The 21,443-nt window shown below is 42.7% G+C and overlaps 1 protein-coding gene across 2 annotated transcripts in view; it reads left to right on the top strand.

Annotated features, from left to right (window-relative positions):
- LOC141795405 (protein kinase C epsilon type-like) overlaps positions 1-21,443 on the top strand; it is a 79,947-nt gene that overhangs the window by 24,501 nt on the left and 34,003 nt on the right. Inside the window, exons 2-10 of one of the 2 annotated variants that reach the window (XM_074676264.1) lie at positions 4,086-4,149; positions 14,829-14,997; positions 15,875-15,909; positions 15,998-16,086; positions 16,869-16,998; positions 17,151-17,293; positions 17,660-17,756; positions 17,846-18,108; positions 18,328-18,501. In XM_074676264.1, the coding sequence (XP_074532365.1) occupies positions 4,086-4,149; positions 14,829-14,997; positions 15,875-15,909; positions 15,998-16,086; positions 16,869-16,998; positions 17,151-17,293; positions 17,660-17,756; positions 17,846-18,108; positions 18,328-18,501 (1,164 nt within the window). Of the gene's footprint in view, positions 1-4,085; positions 4,150-14,828; positions 14,998-15,874; positions 15,910-15,997; positions 16,087-16,865; positions 16,999-17,150; positions 17,294-17,659; positions 17,757-17,845; positions 18,109-18,327; positions 18,502-21,443 lie in introns of both variants that reach the window. The other variant, XM_074676263.1, reaches the window with a different exon arrangement.

Here is a 21,443-nt window from a genome sequence, read left to right as displayed (position 1 = left end):
CTTTTGCAATTTTTCCAATGCAGCAAAACTGTACACTAATAAGGTTTCATTATTTTGTGTATGCCCCCCCCCCCCCCCCCCACTCCCCCACTAAAAAAAAAAAAACGGAAAGGAAAAAAAAATAAAATAAAATAAAACTTGCACTTAATGGCAGCACCTGCAGCCGAATAACTTGAAGCACAGTTGTCGCACTAACTAAGTTTTCGTTCTGTCTAAATTCCTGCTTGTGTTGTACGTTGCTTTGGACAAAATCGTCTGCTAAATGAAACTGTAAACTGTGAACTGTATGCAGTCCTACCTTTGTTGGCTTTATTTGTAGCTCACCCCACAGACCTGGGACAGGACAAAGCACATGGGTTTACAGAAAAAGCAACTAGCTGCCTAATACACACTTCCTGCTGCAGGTAATTAGGAGGACTAGACCATTAAGTGGGGGTACAGCACACATGAAGCACATGAAGCATGTATGATATGAGGGAAAATCAAGCTGGGTGATGAAGATGATGAAAAAGACTGCTGCTTATGGTAACTTACCACCAAATCCAAAACACACACTTAATGTAATTATAGATCTGTTAAATTTGAGACACTGTTACCTCACCCTGTCTTATTGGTTTAATCCTGCAGCTCTTAAGCAGGTGTTATGGTGCGTTCGAGGCAACCCGTAACTCGTAAGTTTCCCAGTAGAATATCCGAGTCACGACCTGAAAGTGTTTCAGGCAGTTTACGACTTTGGCAGAAATTCTAAGATTTGTACTTGGTTATTTCAACTACCAAAGGAGCCTGCAAGTTCTTTATTTAAGTGAAACAGAGGAGGGGAAACAGCGCATGAGGTATTTACTTTATATTTCACAGTATATGTCGTTATTTTAAAGTGTATTTTTTGTTGATTAATGCACTGAACGCCAGAGTTGCTGCCAATGTGCAATGTGTGAACTTCAGACTAGAAGTTTACACTTGTAGCCCAGTGATGATAGCTCTTTCTCTCTCTCCCTCCCTCCCTCTGTCTCTATTAGCTATTTCGTGTTAGCGACACATTTGTCCACCGTCTCGGACACATAACAGATTATAGTACATAATTGTGTGTTTAAATTGTGATTGCAACATTCAAATGTACTTTACATTGTTGTAAAGTCTATTTCTCACTGTGTGTCACGCGCAGCACCACCGCATCCATAGAGGCTGTCATATTGTTTTGGCACAAATTTGACGTCACAAGTCAAACCTCAGAGTACATCAATCTGGTACGAGTTCACGGGTCATAAGTTATGAGTTCGACTGCCGTTCCAGGGCATTTTCACGAGTTACAAGTGGGAAATATACGAGTTACGGGTTGCCTCGAACGCACCCTTAGACCCCGCCATGATTTTTTTTATATCTCCGTCCTCTGGTGAGGAGGAAACCAAGAAGTAGTGATGGCAAAATGAAGCTTTTTAAAGCCAAATGCTTCACAAAAAGGTCATTTTCTCAAGGCTTCATGTGCAAACAAACCCCCTGCTGGTCAAAGGTGTGTTAGAGGTATGTACAGTTTTTAATACACTCAAGACGGTCCTGCAACAGTACAGCAATTACAAAGACAACAGAGTTTAAAATAAAAATGAATAGATCTAAATGCTTGTTGTATTGTTTTTTTTTTTTTTAAACTGTTGCATTGTTTTAACAAAGTAAGGGGCATTAAATATGCATGTTATCATAAAGAAGGCAGTTGGTGTGCCTGTACAATTTAATTTTGTTTTTTAATTTCTTATCGAGACAAAATATGATTTGCAGTGCTGGAGTTCACATGATTCCTCCTATAAAAACAACTTCTCTGCTTTGAAGGAAACTCTTATGCAGTTTACCAATGAATCTTTCTCTTTCTCACAGTCTTCATCTATATAAGCAGCATGCTAACACTTTAATACCCACCACTTTCCCCTGAAGTGGGAGTGAATCCATTGTGCTATGTTCGCGAATCATACCAACACTCAAACTCCTTTCTGAATCAGCGAGGCTTCAAATGTCATTAATGACATCACTCACCATGAAACAAGCATGGATACACGCTTCAGTAATTTCCTCCTGGATTTCTCAGCACAGGCTTTGAAGTATCGGCACAGTACCACCCATCACTACTTAATGGGCTGATGGTGCCTGATGGGGCTCTTTTGTGCAGTAAAATTTTTAAACTCAGTGAGTCAAACACAGTGACATCTAGTGGCTGGTAAAACTTGAAAAAGCTCTCCTGCTGCAGTCTAAAAGAAATCAACAGCTTGCAGATTTCCTAGATTGGTCTTGAATAAAAATGTTTGACCCCTGTTCATTTGAGCTAAACGGTCTTTATCCCTTTGTCCAAACGTAATATTTCATATTCAAGATTTTAAGAGCCATAAAATTTTCTGATTATCTTCTGATACTGCCCTGTGACATTCAAAGCTTCAGATGATACTTGATCTCAGAACATAGCGCAGCACAAGCTTTAACACTTTGTGTTATACTCAAGTAATGCCAGCTTTAAGGCTTCCTTATCATTACCCTTCTCTATTAATGATAAACTGTTCCCTCAGTGGGGGTCAAAGCCTTGTGAAGTCTTTGTTCAAGTACTAATTGTAATGCCATCCCTTTACAGAGAACACTTGTTGTAGCTAGGCTAAGTTTAGTGTGTGGGGGCTGACACAGAACTAAATAAAATAACACAAGCATTCTTCTCTTTTTAATTGACAACATTTACAAAAAAGGCCTAAAATTAAAATGTGCTCCTGTCATTCTTCTCCTCTAAAACGCAGCAAATCTTGGCAACAGGAACCACCCCTTCCATCCTCTGCCAGATTCACTGTAATATTCTGCCACCCTCATCTCCTCATGTCCATCTGCCGCAAGTTCCTTCCTTCCGCTGTGTCTTGTAGAAAATGCAGATGGATGGGAATAATTATCCTGTTAAAGCTCCAAACACTCCCTGTGCACTGATAGTAAAAACCATCAACTTCCCAAAAAGGTGCCATTCATGGAACAATCAAACTCTGGATGTGAAAGATAGTGTCTGCATTAAAGGAGGCAGGGTGCTTTCCTCCCCCACTTCACTTTCACATTGGAAAGAGACAACAAACTTTCTCTGTCCTCCCCCTCACCCGTCCCTCTCTTTCTCTCTCTGCTTTCCATCTCCTTGTGTATACATTAGTGAACCCACGCCTGTTTCTGCCTTCACTGCACCAAGCCCTCACTCAGTACTCTTCACTCTGTGTGTGTGTGTGCAGGGGGGTCTGTGGACGCTGTGGGTGGTGCAAGCTGCTGGTAGAATTTCTCTGAGCCCCCGCCTGATGCCCACTTGCTTTCATGAGATGAAAAAGCGCTCAGGCATGCTCACACATGCACACACTTTACTGTACACACAAATGTGCAGACACTCAGAGGATTGCAGAGCACTGGTCACCACTTGATTTACTTCCTGGGGAGCTTCTCTCTGGATTTAACACATACAGTGTGTGGATATGTGAACGCATTAGATGTAAATGTGATGTGTCGGTGCGGGACAGGATATGTGTCAATCTCTAGTTCACTATATGTTATACACATACACACACACACACACACACACACACACACACACACACACACACACACACACACACACACACACACACACACAGTGTTTTTCTCTCTTTCTTTCCTCTGTATGTTACCACATCACTGCTGTCTTGCATGTGATGCTCAGAGATTTAGGCCACACAGGATGTAAAAATCACTCACTTTCCCACAGGTTGGCAACAAGTGGTGTGTGGGTGGATTGCGAAAGAGTTTTTTTTTCCATCATCAATACATTGTGATCATAGGAAATTCATGCTTGAGATTTAGGTGCAAATTGATTAAAGACTGTATTTGTGATGTGTTGGTCATAATTATTTGTTTTATAGTGTTGATAGCAAAAGTTGGATTAGCTTTGACACGTGCAGTTGGCTCATGACTTCATGCCCTGATCTATTTTCACAGTTAGGCCCAAATCTATATCTAGACATTTTACCCATATTTTTGTGTAACTTGTAACGCTCTCTCTTTCCCCCAACCTCTTCCCTCCCTCTTTTCCCCCTCTATCACTTCTCTATTTTCAGATTGACTTGGAGCCAGAGGGGAAGGTGTACGTAGTTATTGATTTATCAGGATCTTCCAGTGAAGGTAAGACATCTCTGATTACTGGATAAATGTCAAATACAAACCATTCATGTACAGCTAACATGTGTATGAGGCAGAATAATTATTATCCTTTGTGCTCAATGTTTGTCCCTTTGAGTTAAAAGCACAAAAAGCTGTTGTGCAATCATCCCCTCTCTATCTGAAGTGATAATCTGGTCTCGCTAATCCTATATGAAGTGTCTGCTTATGTCATTTTTAATCCCTGAATTATCTGATAATTTTTGTGGAGTAATTGTTGCCTTACAGCACTTGCTTCCTTGCAGGTTATTCATAATTCTACTTAAGGCAAGCAGTGTTGTTACATTAAACTCAGGTTAGATTTCCTTTGACTTTCTGTTCATGTGTATGAAATGTTTTGTCTGCTTTCATGACTTTAGCAGAACCACTGAACCACCGACCTCGTACGGAGGATGTTTACTGTTTTTGCTTTGTTGAAGGTGTATTTATGTGTACATAAAAAGGTAATAATACACCTGTGCTAAGTATTGCTGTTTTCCCTCGTGACAGTAAATATGACCCAAACAGGCTTGTTGACCCACTATTTAATGAAGAGCCCTGTCATGTTTGTCTGAGTGTGTACTTAACCTGTCTGTACGAGCCTAAAGAGTGGCCTGAGTGGCGACAGTCACACATACTCTGATATGTTGAACACATTTACATATAAAATTATGTCCACATGCGTAACTTACTTTCTCATATAACTTTTTCCACTACTAAAGGTACTGCTTCTGCCTGTCTTTGATGTGTTGCCTTCTGTGGGTTTGAGCGTGTGTTGTGTTTCACGCCTATGGTTTCTGAGTAAAAGCTATGTGAAAATAAGCCACACCACAAGTACTGAGCAACACTTCCCTGCTGCCTCTTCCTCTTTCTCAGTGACTGTATCTTAGATCAGATCAATGACACTTGTGTAGTGGCGGAAGCTTGACCTTTTAAAATGATGTGTATGGCTTCTGCTTTTGTAATGTTTCTATTTCTATATCACAGTAAAGAAGCAAAAGACAGCTTTACATCAACAAAAGTTCATTTTATTACTTCCATACAATTAGACTGATGCTATATCACTCAATTGAAGTTTAAGGATGTCCTCATCACTTGCAGATGGATACAGAGTTAACGCTGCAATGGTAAAGGAACTATATCAGCTGACTTCTGCAAGGACCAAAAAAATAAACTATTTTGAAAAATGTCACTGGGCTGCACTGTGGCGCAATGGGTAGTGCTGTAGCCCCACAGCAAAAAGGTCACTGGTTCAATTCCCAGCTTGGCCATGAGCCTTTCTGTGTGGAGTTTGCATGTTCTCCACGTGCATGCATGGGTTCTCTCCGGCTTCCTCCCACAGCCCAAAAACATGCTCGCCAGGTTGAATGAGCACTCTTAATTGTCCCTAGGTGTGAGTGTGTGAGCAAATGGTTTGTTTGTCTCTATGTCAGCTCTGTGATTGACCAGTCCAGGGTGTACCCCGCCTCTCGCCCAATGACAGCTGGGATAGGCTCCAACCACCTGCAACCCTGAACAGGATAAGCGGTTCAGAAAATAAATGAATGAAAAATGTCACATGAGTAGAAACATTTTTTTACGTCATCAAATAACATCCTGGGGTTAAGTATTTTAGTGAATGCCTTATAAAGTGCTGCTTTGTTTCTGGAAGTAACTTTCTGTACTAATCATCCTCCATGGAGTCAGCTGTACAAGCAAATCAATATTGGCTCTAGGTGCTAGATATCGTTTGTCATTACTGGCGGGCTTTCTCACTGATCTTCTGGACAATAGTTATTGACTTTCAATAACAAGAACAACACCAGAGTTGAATTAATTGCACACCATGTCAAATCAATCTGTGGAAAAGATTGACAAGAGTTTGGCTTCTGCTTGTTGAAACCATAGACTGGAAGGTGAGGTGAGACTGTTAGTTTCTGTTGGCATCATATTGATAAACAATCCATCCATCCATCCATCTTCTTCCGCTTATCCGGGGTCGGGTCGCGGGGGCAGCAGCCTAAGCAGGGAAGCCCAGACTTCCCTCTCCCTAGCCACTTCAGCCAGCTCTTCCGGGGGGATCCCAAGACGTTCCCAGGCCAGCCGAGAGATGTAGTCTCTCCAGCGTGTCCTGGGTCTGTCCCGGGGTCTACTCCCGGTGGGACGTGCCCTGAACACCTCACCAGGGAGGCGTCCGGGAGGCATCCTCATCAGATGCCCGAGCCACCTCATCTGGCTGCTCTCAACGCGGAGGAGTAGCGGCTCTACTCCGAGCTCCTCCCGGATAGCCGAGCTTCTCACCCTATCTCTAAGGGAGAGCCCGGCCACCCTACGGAGGAAGCTCATTTCGGCCGCTTGTACCCGCGATCTTGTTCTTTCGGTCACTACCCAAAGCTCATGACCATAGGTGAGGGTGGGAACGAAGATCGACCGGTAAACAGAGAGCTTCGCCTTCCGGCTCAGCTCCCTCTTCGCCACGACAGACCTGTGCAGAGTCCGCATTACTGCGGACGCCGCACCGATCCGCCTGCCGATCTCTCGCTCCATCCTTCCCTCACTCGCGAACAAGACCCCGAGATACTTAAACTCCTCCACTTGGGGCAGGATCTCATCCCCGACCCGGAGAGGGCACTCCACCCTTTTCCGGCTGAGGACCATGGACTCAGATTTGGAGGTGCTGATTCTCATCCCAGCCGCTTCACACTGGGCTGCGAACCGCTCCAGAGAGAGTTGAAGGTCACGGCTTGATGAAGCCAACAGGACCACATCATCTGCAAAAAGCAGTGATCCAATCCTGAGGTCACCAAACCGGACCCCCTCGACACCCTGGCTGCGCCTAGAAATTCTGTCCATAAAAGTTATGAACAGAATCGGTGACAAAGGGCAGCCCTGGCGGAGTCCAACCCTCACTGGAAACGAGTCCGACTTACTGCCAGCAATGCGGACCAAGCTCTGGCACCGGTCGTACAGGGAACGGACGGCTCGTAACAAGCAGCCCGACACCCCATACTCCCGGAGAACCCCCCACAGGACTCCCCGAGGGACACGGTCGAATGCCTTCTCCAAGTCCACAAAACACATGTGGACAGGTTGGGCAAACTCCCATGCACCCTCAAGAACCCTGCTGAGGGTATAGAGCTGGTCCACAGTTCCACGGCCAGGACGAAAACCACATTGCTCCTCCTGAATCCGAGGTTCTACGATCTTACGGACCCTCCTCTCCAGTACCCCCGAATAGACCTTACCAGGGAGGCTGAGGAGTGTGATCCCCCTGTAGTTGGAACACACCCTCCGGTCCCCCTTCTTAAAAAGGGGGACCACCACCCCGGTCTGCCAATCCAGAGGCACTACCCCCGATGTCCACGCGATGTTGCAAAGTCGTGTCAGCCACGACAGACCCACAACATCCAGGGCCTTAAGGAACTCTGGGCGGATCTCATCCACCCCCGGGGCCCTGCCACCGAGGAGCTTTTTAACCACCTCGGCGACTTCAACCCCAGAGATGGACGAGCCCACCCCATCATTCCCAGACCCTGCTTCCTCCAAGGAAGACGTGCCGGTGGGATTGAGGAGGTCTTCGAAGTATTCCTTCCACCGATCCACAACATCCCGAGTCGAGGTCAGCAGCGCACCGTCTCCACTGAGCACAGTGTTTACAGTGCACTGCTTCCCCCTCCTGAGATGCCGGATGGTGGTCCAGAACCTCTTCGAAGCTGTCCGGAAGTCGTTCTCCATGGCCTCACCGAAATCCTCCCATGTCCGGGTTTTTGCCTCGGTGACCGCCGAAGCTGCATTCCGCTTGGCCTGTCGATACCTGTCTGCTGCCTCAGGAGTCCCACACGCCAAAAAGGCGCGATAGGACTCCTTCTTCAGCTGGACGGCATCCCTCACCACTGGTGTCCACCAGCGGGTTCGGGTGTTGCCGCCCCGACAGGCACCAACCACCTTACGGCCACAGCTCCGATCAGCAGCCTCAACAATGGATGCACGGAACAAAGTCCATTCAGACTCAATGTCCCCTACATCCCCCGGAACACAGTTGAAGCTCTCCCGGAGGTGGGAGTTAAAGCTCTCTCTGACGGGAGATTCTGCCAGACGTTCCCAGCAGACCCTCACGATACGTTTGGGTCTACCAGGTCTGACCGGCATCTTCCCCCACCATCGGAGCCAACTCACCACCAGGTGGTGATCGGTTGACAGCTCCGCCCCTCTCTTTACCCGAGTGTCCAAGACATGCGGCCGCAAGTCCGATGACACGACTACAAAGTCGATCATCGAACTGCGACCTAGGGTGTCCTGGTGCCAGGTGCACATATGGACACCCTTATGCTTGAACATGGTGTTCGTTATGGACAACCTGTGACGAGCACAGAAATCCAACAACAAAACACCACTCGGGTTCAGATCGGGGGGGCCGTTCCTTCCAATCACGCCCCTCCAGGTCTCACTGTCATTGCCGACGTGAGCGTTGAAGTCCCCCAGTAGGACAAGGGAATCCCCAGACGGAGCACTCTCAAGCACTCCCTCCAAGGACTCCAGAAAGGGTGGATACTCTGAACTGCTATTTGGACCATAGCCACAAACAACAGTCAGGATCCGTCCCCCCACCCGAAGGCGGAGGGAGGCTACCCTCTCGTCCACCGGGGTGAACTCCAACGTACAGGCACCGAGCCTGGGGGCAACGAGTATCGCCACCCCAGCCCGCCGCCTCTCACCATCGGCAACTCCAGAGTGGAAGAGAGTCCAACCCCTCTCGAGAAGGCTGGATCCAGAGCCCTTGCTGTGCGTTGAGGTGAGGCCGACTATGTCTAGCCGGAACTTCTCAACCTCGCACACCAGCTCAGGCTCCTTCCCCGCCAGAGAGGTGACGTTCCACGTCCCTAGAGCTAGCTTCTGCAGCCGAGGATCAGACCGCCAAGGTCCCTGCCTTCGGCTGCCGCCCAACTCACACTGCACCCGATCCCTATGGCCCCTCCTGCGGGTGGTGAGTCCACGGGAAGGGGGTCCCACGTTGCCTCTTCGGGCTGTGCCCGGCCGGGCCCCATGGGAACAGGCCCGGCCACCAGGCGCTCGCCATCGAGCCCCACCCCCAGGCCTGGCTCCAGGAGGGGGCCCCGGTGACCCACGTCCGGGCAAGGGAAACGTAAAACCATTGTTTGTACTCATCATAAGGGGTCTGTGTGAGCTACACTTTGTCTGGCCCCTCCCCTAGGACCTGTTTGCCATGGGAGACCCTACCAGGGGCATAAAGCCCCCGACAACTTAGCTCCTAGGATCATTGGGACACGCAAACCCCTCCACCACGATAAGGTGGTAGCTCACTCATGGAGGGGTTGATAAACAATGTGCCTGAAAAATTAGCTTAGATTTGCATGCCAATTCAGCAGGTTTTAAAACATGTGAAGTTTGATGCTCAATCCTAGCGAAAGCAGGGTAGCAGGTGAGAGACACTGGCAAACACTGACATTTTAATGTTGGCCAGTTAAAAAACGTGGATTTACAAATCTTCCCTTCTTTGTGTATTCATTTGATTAGTCATGCACTATAATTTTTTAATGTCCTAGAATTCCAATTCTTTATTTGGCTACCTTAAGCAGATATGGGATTAAAATGCAGTTAATTAGATTAATTAATTACAAATCCTGTAATAAATTGGATTTATTTATTTTTTTAATCGCCTGACAGCACTAGTATCCATGCATGTAAATAATTTTAGATCAGTTGAATAACCTCTCATTCATTAGCACAAATTTAACACATTTAAGGTCAGAAAATCTTAGACTGAAATAAGAAATTGAAATAAAACTGTGTGAGACCCAAATTTAAAAGAAACATACTTTTATGCAGATGTTAATGACGTTCAGACCATGTCAACAGAGCTGTTGAATGTTACAGCACTCTTCTAGACGAGACAGACTGAATGTTTACTGAGCTTTTGTATGTGTATGTGCACTGCATTACATGCTCCAGAGACACAAAAGAATGGAAGAAAGGAAAGATGGAGAGGGGTTCAGCTGGAGGTTGGGGGGGGGCAATAAATTGATTAGTAAAATGGAGTGCTCACTTACGCTCAAATTGACCAGTTACATCACCGGACAAGAGAGAGCGAAAGAGCGACAAATATATATGATTTGGAGTAGCACTCTTCTTGTTCCACACATATATAAAGGGTTTTTTTGTCTTTTTGTTCTCTTTATGTGTAGAGACAGACAATATATTTACGTTTCTGTGTGTGCGAAAAGGAGAGTGGCTGAAATTGCAGTCATTACATAAATGTGTTTACATAGCAGAAAACACAGGTTAACTGTCAGGCCTGAGAGCTGCAATCAACCTATTAGCTTTCACACACACACACACACACACACACACACACACACACACACACACACACACACACACACACACACACACAGACCGACTGTCACCCAATGAGATGCAGCTTGTTGTTGATAGCAGGTCAAATGTTTACATACCACTCAGGCGGTGAGAGCATTCGAGCCAGAACAAAACAACTTTATTTGTTTGGACAGTTTAGCAGCCTTTATACTAAACACTTAGTTTATTAAGTTTCATTTGCAGTTTTACAGTAGTTTCATTTTGCAGGTACTTTTGTCCAAAGCGACACAAGCAAGAATTTAGACATAAGGAAAAACCTTAGCTAGTGCGACAACAGTGCTACAAGTTATTTGACTGCAGGTGTTGCCATTAGTGCAAAAGTTCTTTTTTTTCTTCCTTTTGTAGAATAATGCAGCCATAACTAACCACAATTAATTGCTGCAACAATATACTTCAACCTTCAACAACATTCAGTAATAAGTGCTGAAAATTCACTAAGAGCTGAGTCTGAGATCTTCTGACTCATTCTACCCCTGAGGACAAAGAGGAGAAGGGTCAGACTAAATGCCTTAGTGTTCCTTAAACAGATGAGTCTTCAGACATCCCTTAAAAGTGGAAAGGGAATTTGGGGATTTTATAGAATTAGTTAATTCATTCCACCGTTTGGGCACAACAGAGGAGAAGAGTCTGGCTAGAGATTAAGAGCCGTGCTGGGCTAGGAGCACCAGGCGTCTTTCACAAGCAGAGCGTAGCAGGTGAGAAGAAATGTAGACCTGGATGTGGGACCCCAGGTAGGCAGGAGCCGTTCTTGTCAATGTTTTGTAAGTCAGAAGAAGAGCTTTGAATTTGATTGGAGCTGCCACTGGAAGCCAGTAAAGAGAGATTAACAGTGGGGCGTGTGCTGTTTACAACATAGAACAATCAAACTATGCTGACCTAATAATAATAATAATAATAATAATAATAATAGGGTTTATACTTTGTGTCAGAAGCACCGTCATCAAATGAAAAAAAAAATGTTTGCACTGTTATGTTTGGTGTTATGACCCTTTTCTGTGAGTTCCCTGCCCTTCCATGTGCATACATGGATCCTTAGAAAAGAAACATTAAAAGTTCATCTAAATTAGAAGTGATGCCCTTAAAAAGGCAGAAACCTCCAGCAGAGCCAGACTCATTTGCTGATAGACATTTCTCGACTAAATGAGCTGAACTAGAGGGAGAGACAGAATTACACCGACTGGAGCAAAATCGACAGATGACATACTTATTGTAGCAATACCAGTAATAAAAGTAAAGATATGTTCAATTTGTTTGAAATTATTGTGATGTTATGAGTTAATATGGTAAGAACACAGCAGTCATAGTCAATATCGTAGTAGTCAAAGCTCAAAAGGCTGTATAGAATGAGTAAGATCCAGCAATGCGACACAAACGCATTCAGCTGTAGAAAGATGGGTATGGAAGTCCCATAAGTTAAGTAGCATTCTAAGCCTATAGCGGCATATATCAGCTGTTGTTCAAGTCAACCATGAGCCAGCTATGACCAAAGACATATATTGAAAAGGAAAACTTGAACCCTGTCCTTAGAAGTAGACAGGGTGTCTGCCTCCTAGAACCAAACCAGTAGACGATTTGAGATAGAGGTCGAAGATCAGATCATGATTGATCTGACTCTACCTCCCATACAACTTTAAAAATCTTTAGGTAACACAGGCAGGCACAGGCTGCTTTTGGGGGTGCAATGATTCAGGAGGTTATGAGGCACTGTCACTCCCCATTTGCCAGTTTAACTGTAATCATAAATTGTCACTATTATTATTCTACATACTGTCTTGGGTTGGTGCCACCTTCCTATGCTACAAGTAAAATTTTTATTCACTCATAACCTACTTCACTGTAGAAACACTGCACAGGGGGGCTGAGGAGGACGTTGGTTTGGGTTCATAAGTATTTTTCAGTTGGCCTTTCCTCCTGCCCTTACATACACACCATTACATATTTTTACCTAAAGCCAATGTAGCAGAAAAGAGAGCAGTGTAAGTAGGGAACAGTCGTTTTCCCTAAATGTTTCATGGCTATTGTGCTGTAAACCACCACGCCAACATCTTGGCACAACCAGGATGTTTTTTGGGCAAAAGTAAACTTTAAGCTCCTTTGAGGAGTTTTTAGTTTGTACTACAACAGACAAAAATTAGTACTGACTCCTCTTTTTGGCCTGCAATAGATAACAAGACCATCAGTAACAAGATTAACTATTTCTGTACTTCAAACAGCTGTTAGCAAACTGAGGTTAAGATACTCCAGAGGATGAGCACACCTGTCAAAATCCCCACCCCCCACCTTCACCCCCCAACCCTGCCTGATGGAGGACGCTTAGACTAACACTGTTGCTTGGCAGCAGTCATCAGTTGCTAGGTGATAGTGATGGTGCGTAGCAAAAAGAGCTGGAAGTGTCAGAGTGAGGACATGCCAGGGACAAAAAGTCCTGACCTGAGGGTGTAATAGGATGTCTGGGAACACTAGAAGAGAGGATGTAAAGCAATTTGAGTCAGAGGACTCAATCTTTGAATGTGAATGAATGAATGAGCTTAGGACAGTTTATCACAGTCTCTCCCTTTAAATTATGCATCATTTTTCTTAAAAAAGAAAAAGAAAAACAATCAGTTTTTGATACGACAGACGAACACAGACAGAGGTATTAAATCAGACAGTTGGAATGTTTAGCTCTGGATGGGGCAAGAGATGAATGGCTGATTTTTAACATACCTAACTGAGTCATGTCCGTTTTTCTGTTATGGTCTAATGTTTTCAGGACACTCTATTTTGATTTTTGATGGCACTTTTATCATAGATACTAAAAACATTGCCTGAAGCTTAGTCACTCATTCAATTGATGATGAAAAACCTGGTGGCTGGAGTTTCAGCCACCAGGTTAAAGCTACTCAGGGTTGACCTTGTGTCTAATTATAACAGGTAATGTCATGGTTGGAGATGTAGTATTTCTGAGGGAAGAGTGGGATCTCTGCACAAAGCTGTTGTTTTCAGCATGTAACTGTAGTTGTGGTGTTTAATATCCAATAATTCTTTCCTCAAGTTTCAGCTTTTATAAAATGTCAAATCTCTCTTAAGCTGAGTAGATAATCTTTTTCTTAAGTGAGGACAAGTCACGTCCTGTGATCTAGACGAGTTCGAGTCTGAGTGATTAAAATCAGATTATAGTGATTATAGCCAGGACCACTTTGTCAAAATAATCTTCTTTAACTTGCAGTTTTATTTGGCGGTATGGTTCTGTTCTGGGACTCCCTGCTCTTCCACACTCTTGCGTGGAAAGCCTGAGGCAGGAGGAGCACACCTTCCTACCCATCACGAGCCATTGTGAACGGCATAAGCAGCAAAAATAAAAACCCAGACAGAGCAGAACAATTGACATGAATACATTGACAGAGGGAGCAGGGGTTGCAAGATGCCAGCAGAGGAAGCAGGAAAGAGGCTGGGCTGGAGCTGTTTAGATAGCCCGCTCTGAATGCAATTTTCCAATTGGAGGTGGACACAGGAGTCAGCCTATCAATCAACTGATCTGCACAGATGACAGCTAAGCTGCTAAAGCTTTACGTCCTGGCCTGCCTGAACTAATGCTACGCTTGATTTATTTGATTTTAGCTGTTTTAACTGTCACATAATATTTTAACTAAAGATGGTTTATGAAGATGACTCTTCACTTCTTCACTTTTTAGTGCAGCCAATGTGTTGCAGAAAAATCCATTTATGAAAACTGTTGGTTAAGAATTTACAGAGCTGACCATGAAGACACGAGGTATCGCTCAAGCTGAGGCAAAAATCCAGCTTAGAGTCATACTCTGAATATATTCAGATTTTTTTGTGGATTTTTCCAGTAATTGAGATTTCTCTTCTAAAAGTAGACTCTTGAGATATTGAATCAAATTTATCATAGATTTACTCCACCTTTCACTGTGAACTTACCACAGGTTGTATATATATGTGTGTATTGGTGTGTTGTATGTGTTAATTAACACAAGGGACCACCATAATTAAATTCTCTCTAGTTCCACTGGATAGCCCTTTTTAGACAGACAGACAGACAGACAGACAGAGACAGAGTCATTCTATTGCTGGCTCAAACCTTTAAGTTCAGTTTTATTAGACACCAAACTCAACCTCTGTCACTGCAAATCACAGAGTGAGCACGCCGCCTAGTGGCTTCATAGTGTAAGTGTAGAGTTTGTGCTGGTTTATTGTCTTTCCAAAATACAATTCTATATTCACAGTATTTGTCTTCTGGTAAATGTACCGTATTAAGAATTTTTCTTTTTCTTTTATTTTGTTTGCAGCTGCTGCAGGCTCAACAGAAAATGAAGAGCGAGTCTTTCGGCAGCGAATGCAGCCAAGGAAGCGTCAGGGGGCTGTCCGCCGTAGGGTGCACCAGGTCAATGGACACAAGTTCATGGCCACCTACCTGAGACAGCCCACCTACTGCTCCCACTGCAGGGACTTCATCTGGTGAGATAATGAGTATACACCAACAATACAGAGCACACCTTTTTTCTAATCAACTGAACAGAATTAGAACTATTCTCTAAAAAATGTCCACAGTTAAAATTTGATGAATAAAATGTACAGACACTTACAGAAAATTCATGAAAACACGCACATCAAACTGCAACACCGATGAAAAATAATCCAGGTTTGGTTTTAAAAGCATGTAAATGGGTTATAAAGTTGCAAGCTTTACAGTTAAAGTGAAGGAAACATTTTCTCCTGATTTCTCTTTCTGACCTGTTGGTCTTGTTTTCACATAAACACACAGTGGATGCTGTGAAGTGTGGCGGAATAAACAGAGCCAGCTGTTTTTGCTTCCATCTCAGTAAATCAAGTCAGCGTTACTCGCATGGAAACTATGAGGCTGTAGCTCTGCTGCTCACTTTGACCAAAACAAAACAAACAACCCCCAAAAAATGATATGTTATCAAAACAGCGCTGTTTGTTAGGATCTAACAAAGTTCAGCATTTCTGACGTGAATCAACAACAACAACACAACACTAACAGGGGAGCAGGGTGTTTGATGAAAACACTGCAAAACGTTACACACCAGAAAAACTGGCGCTGGATTTTATAGTCAAATGTTTGTGCTTGTTTTGGCGAGGGATGTTGTACAAAAACCATCACAGTGATTAATCCAGACTTAAATAATAAATGTAGCACATTTACTTTTTATCTACTTCGATATCTCACAACATCCCCCAGGAAATAAGTCATCAAAGGACCTTGAAACCCACAAATAATCTTGATCACAGATAACACACTCAGTAGTTTGTTTTGGTTAACTCTGAGAAAGTTTTTTCTGAAGCATTGTCTCTGTGTCTCTCTGACCTTTAGGGGTGTCTTAGGAAAGCAGGGCTACCAGTGTCAAGGTAGGGTGACTTTGTGCTCCTGCGTTCTAGTGTTGCCTGGATTAGAAAATGTGCTCTAAGTGTGTGTGTGTGTGTGTTTTTTCTGCAGTGTGCACTTGTGTGGTCCATAAGCGCTGCCATGAGCTGATCATCACAAAGTGTGCAGGGATGAAGAAGCAGGAGGACACAATTGGGGAGGTACAGATCTACGAAGACATTTTTATTTCATGGCTCAGTCTCATCTCTGGGTCAAAACACCTCATAAAACATTTTACAGCAAATACAACTATTTGCATTATGCAGCACTACATGCATTAAAATAAGACAACTATTTTAACCCTTTAATGTTCCATCCAAGAAAATAAAAAGTAAGATTTGTTCGTTTTATGTTTCATGTTGTTGAAGCTGCATATCAGAAACCACAACGTTCAGAAATAGTATGTCAAGCTGTAACAATGACCCAATCAGATTATACTCAATCATCGTATTCTTTTCTTAATTAAATTTTATTGGCACTTATAAACTTCACCTATTTATTTGTGTTAAATTTCACTTTTTTCCCCCTTTTTTAAACTTAAGGGACACAAGAACAAGAGATTGAACAAAAGAAACAAAAGGGGAAAGATAATGTCTTTGACAGGAAAATCAAAAGAATAAAATAAAATAATAATAATAAAGTCAGGTCTAAGAGGTTTACAAGGATCACCCAGTTTTCCCAGCTTGAATCAAATAGTTCTAAGTTATGATCGACACGTGCTGTAATCTTTTCCATATATAAATATCTATCGTGATGTCCATCCATGTCATCATATTTTCTACAAGACATAACAACTCAAAAATACTTGACCAAACGGTGGAGCAGCAGGTTAAATGGTTAAATATCCAGCTCCTGTTATAGGTCTTCAAATAGTGTCTACAGTATCAGACTTCCAGCCCAGTGCCGGTTTCTCTCACTTTCAGTTTCGTCCCTCTTCCAGCAGGTCGGCTCTCAGAGGTTCAGTGTCAATGTGCCCCACAAGTTCAGCATCCACAACTTTAAAGTTCTCACCTTCTGCGACCACTGCGGCTCTCTGCTGTGGGGTCTACTGCGACAGGGACTCCAATGTAAAGGTAAAGACAAACACAGTGTCTGTCAATATAGCACTTTCTTTCCCAATGTAGACAACACGATCTGACAAATGTTTTTTTTCATCGATCATTTACTGATTCAGAAGTTTTTTACAGAATGTCAATGAATGAAACTCTCTCTGTTTGTGTCTCAGTGTGTAAAGTGAATGTACACAGACGCTGTGAGAGTAATGTAGCTCCAAACTGTGGCGTGGATGCCAGGGGGATCGCTAAAGTCCTCTCTGATCTCGGTGTCACACCAGACAAAATATCTAATAGTGCCCAGAGGCGGAAAAAGGTAAGACAGAAAAAAGTCAGCCTTCTGTATCTGAAGGGTTAGTCTTTTATAATATGCAGTTGGTGAAGCAGATACAAAGGGCTTATGGGATCTCAAACCAAACATTACAGATGTCAGGAAAGATTAGATCAGATCAAGAAGAATATGTTTCAAAGTTCAGCAAGTCCCATGCAGGTCCAAGACTAAACTCTGTACCTCCATGGTTATATTCAGAATGATTTGAGGTCAACATGTTTTTGGTTTTCAGCCAAACTGAGAGTGGCAGAAGATGTTTTAATATCTTTAATAACACAGCCTATGATGATAATGTTTTATTTGTAAATCAGTGGTGAAGATCTTTATGAATGTATTTTTGTCTCTGAAAAGCTTTCTCAGGGTCAGGACCCTCAGCAGCTCCTAACAGGGACGCCAAAGACGGAAGACGATCGCTGCAAGTCTGCCCCAACCTCCCCGTGTGACCAGGGTAGCAAAGTTCTGACTGTCACATAAACTTAAACCTACAGGTGAACAAAGGCATCAAAGCTCATCTCATCTTTTAATTTTTGTGTCCAGATGCGAAGGAGCTGGAGAACATCCGCAAGGCTCTGTCGTTTGACCACCGAGGGGAGGAGAAGAAAACACATCCTCTCTCCTCTGCCTCATCGGTTGCTACAGTAACAGGGGACAGTCGAGGGGATGGAGGAAGTGTTGGAGTCGGGGGCGAGGGAGGCCGGGCGAATGGAGAGGTCAAAGGTCACGTCATTCCTGAGGTCAAGAGGATGAAACTGCAGGACTTCCTGTTCATCAAAGTTCTAGGAAAAGGAAGCTTTGGAAAGGTGAACGTTTGACTTTTGACATTTATTGACCTAAACTTGTCAGTCCTGTTTCTCACCAGTTATCATCTCTGACTCCTTTCTTCTTCTATAAAATAAGCGACGTACAACCAATAGGCATTGATGAAAACCCAGGAACAAACCTGTTAAAGAAGAAAAGAATAGGAAAACTTCAGACTTTACCTAAATGTTCTCTCTGGTTGCTTTGTTTCCTGTGAACAGGTGATGCTGGCAGAGTTAAAAGGCAGCGATGAGGTTTACGCTGTTAAGGTGTTGAAGAAAGACGTGATCCTGCAGGACGACGATGTGGACTGCACTCTGACGGAGAAACGGATCCTCGCCCTGGCCAGGAAACACCCGTACCTCACACAGCTCTTCTGCTGCTTCCAGACTAAAGTAGGAAAACGCAAACACACACACACACACACACAGAAAAACTGACATGCATCAATATTAAGTACCTCAAGAGGGCAGCATCTAACTACATTACATTTGCGGTCTCTAATTGTGCTGCAACAAAAATGATTCAGAACACAGAAGGGATGAGAATTATTTATTACACATAAACAAACATAAAACATTTCTGAGACCAGAATTTAATTGCTGGGAGATAAAAAAGTACAATATAACTTTCTTGAATTTTTATCACCTATTTTTACTTTTCTTAACCTGATTTTAAGCCATGATTACCAATCTTGTGGTTCAGTACCTATAAAAACTGATACAGCTGATGATTAAAGGGACATGACAAAGAGATTTTAAAACAAGTTTATCATCAACTCTTAATAATTCTTTAACATTGCTGGACACTAAAGCCCCTTCAGGACACCAAAAGTGCTTTGGTGTGAGCGGTTGAACAAACTTAATCCTTCAAATAAAACTTAAATTTCCTTTTTTTTGCTTCAAGGCTTCAAAAGCGGGGAAGACCTGAAAAACTCTTAAATGAACAAGCTACAAAGATTATCCCAGTTTTTTCCAGATAGGAATGAAAAGTGAAGATGCCAGCTTGTGAATTAAATCTGACCCTGATCTAGGTGTTTTTAAAGTAAACTACCATCATTCAACTTTTACTTTTATTAATACCATCTAAACATTTTATTTTTATTTCTCATCTCATTCTCAATCTCATTTTAATTCATTTCTTTTTTTTTCTTTTTTTTAAATGTTTTACTTTAACTGTAGATAAAGATGAGCTGATCTGCTGCAACTGTGGGCACAGACCCATACACGCCTTCCATATCACTGTACAGAGTTCCCATCACATTGTTGAAATGTTAAGTTTTCAGTTCTGTGTCAATGATACACAGTATTTTGCTAGAACAAAAAATTAACAAAATAAATGTAACAGTTGTCTTTTTAATTCTACCTTATGGCCAGTTTGTGATATTTGCAAATGGATTATATTAAGCATTAAAATTCACAGAAAACTATTTATACATATACAGCAAATATATCAATGAAAATGTATTTTGGATTAAAAAATAAGTTTGGGAAAATTGATCCTGGGACAAATACACAGGATTCCCAATATTTAAAGTTTTTTTTTTTTTTAAACACTTGAAAAATATACATTTTCCAGCAACACACTTTTAGTTTTAGCCTTTTCATCAGCACTGCTCTGTTATTCGATTTTGGAACAAACCGACCTCAGTGTTTAGAGCATGGGCTGTAGCTTATTTGCATAAAGCATTTTAAACGTCTGCTGTTGGGTCAGACAAGAGTGTTTCAGGGTCCATGCTGTCTTACACACTCTCTGCTCCCCTCTCATCATCTCACACTGCAGCTAATTTGTCTGTCCATACTCAAAAGAGATGATGACAGATGCCCTCACAAAGGGCACCCATGGGCGGGATGCAGCAAACACTCAAGACCTCTTCAGGGCTGCTGTGTGTTTTGTCTACCATGTGTTGCATAAGTGTTCCTGTCGGGAAACGTATAGAATCTGTACATTTACTGTTGATGTACAAAGCATGTTTGTGTGTGTGTGTGTGTGTGTGTGTGTGTGTGTGTGTGTGTGTGTGTGTGTGTGTGTGTGTGTGTGTGTGTGTGTGTGTGTGTGTGTGTGTGCATGCCCTTTTTCCGGTTAAACAACCTGCTGAAGGAACAGGTCACATGTTGTGTTAAAGTGATAAGTTCTCTTGCTGCAGCTCAAGCCTGACGGCGCTGAGGATACTGCACAGCTGCTCTCTTTTATTAACAGAACATAAGCAGTGTATGACTTAAAGAAATGTACTGGAGGCACAAACTAAAGGTTTAATGGAATGAAGATTGGATGCAATACTGTAGTGTGTATGAGTAGAGTCCCTTCAATGCCACCGCTGTGTGAGGAGGAATGTAGTGTAGCTCACTAAAGGTCACCTTGACTCACCAAGAGATGTGACAGAGTTTAACTGAAAAAATTGAATCAATAATATTATTTATTTTTTCTAAAAAAACATAAAGATATAATTAACTCTTTTCATCTAAAGATTTAAATGAAAACATACCTCGTTTTCTGCTTTCTATCTTACTTCAGCATTCAGTCAGCATTTATATGAATTTTTTTCCACTTAGCATTTGTCGTGTCACCTCCTTACTGATTAGAAACTGTTTGAATTAGGGGTGCATGATCACAATTTTCTGGTGGATTTTTAAAAAAGCCTGACCTGCCGATACCCATTTGGGCTGATACTGATTTTTTTTTTCATAACTGACAGACTATACCTTGAATGTGCCATACTTATTTTATTGAAAATCATTGAACAATACCTGTGAAACAATAACATTTTAATGTTTTAACTTAAAGGACCAAGCAGGTGTCCTGAGTTTTAGGCCGCTGAGCAAAAAGAAACAATGGCTGGCTGTCAGACCTTCCTGGAGGTATATAAGATCAGTTTCATAGGTAAGGATGGGCCGATCACGTATCCCTAAAAATTAAGGAAATCGGCATCGATCAATCGGTGCATGTCTAGTTTGAATCAAACTTTTTCATGCAGACACGGAGACTTGGAAAGAACACGTTGTTATATACCGTATCTGTTGCATTAATGAATTTCCCATTATCTTAAAATAAGATGTTCAATTTGATACACTTTTACCAGAACCTGATGATACAAAAGAGCAAATCTGAGGACCATGTGTGTCACAAGTTTGCGGTACAATAATTTCAAAAACTCTAAAATGAAATGAAGTAAAGGCACCAACAATTATTTAAGTAACAGATAGGTGATTTAGATCATTACAGAAATGTGAAGAAATATGACAGCTTGTTAACCTTGGCATCAGAGTTTCAAATCTATTCATTTGTATTATTGCAGGAGGTAGAAAAAGTTTTTTTTTTTTTCCCCCACACAGAGTGT

Source organism: Halichoeres trimaculatus, unplaced genomic scaffold (genome assembly GCF_033239565.1).
Source record: "Halichoeres trimaculatus isolate MK-OKI-2021-1 unplaced genomic scaffold, fHalTri1.1 fHalTri1_scaffold_8, whole genome shotgun sequence".
Taxonomy (NCBI): Eukaryota; Metazoa; Chordata; class Actinopteri; order Labriformes; family Labridae; genus Halichoeres; species Halichoeres trimaculatus.
This window is presented reverse-complemented; position numbering and strand designations above follow the sequence as displayed.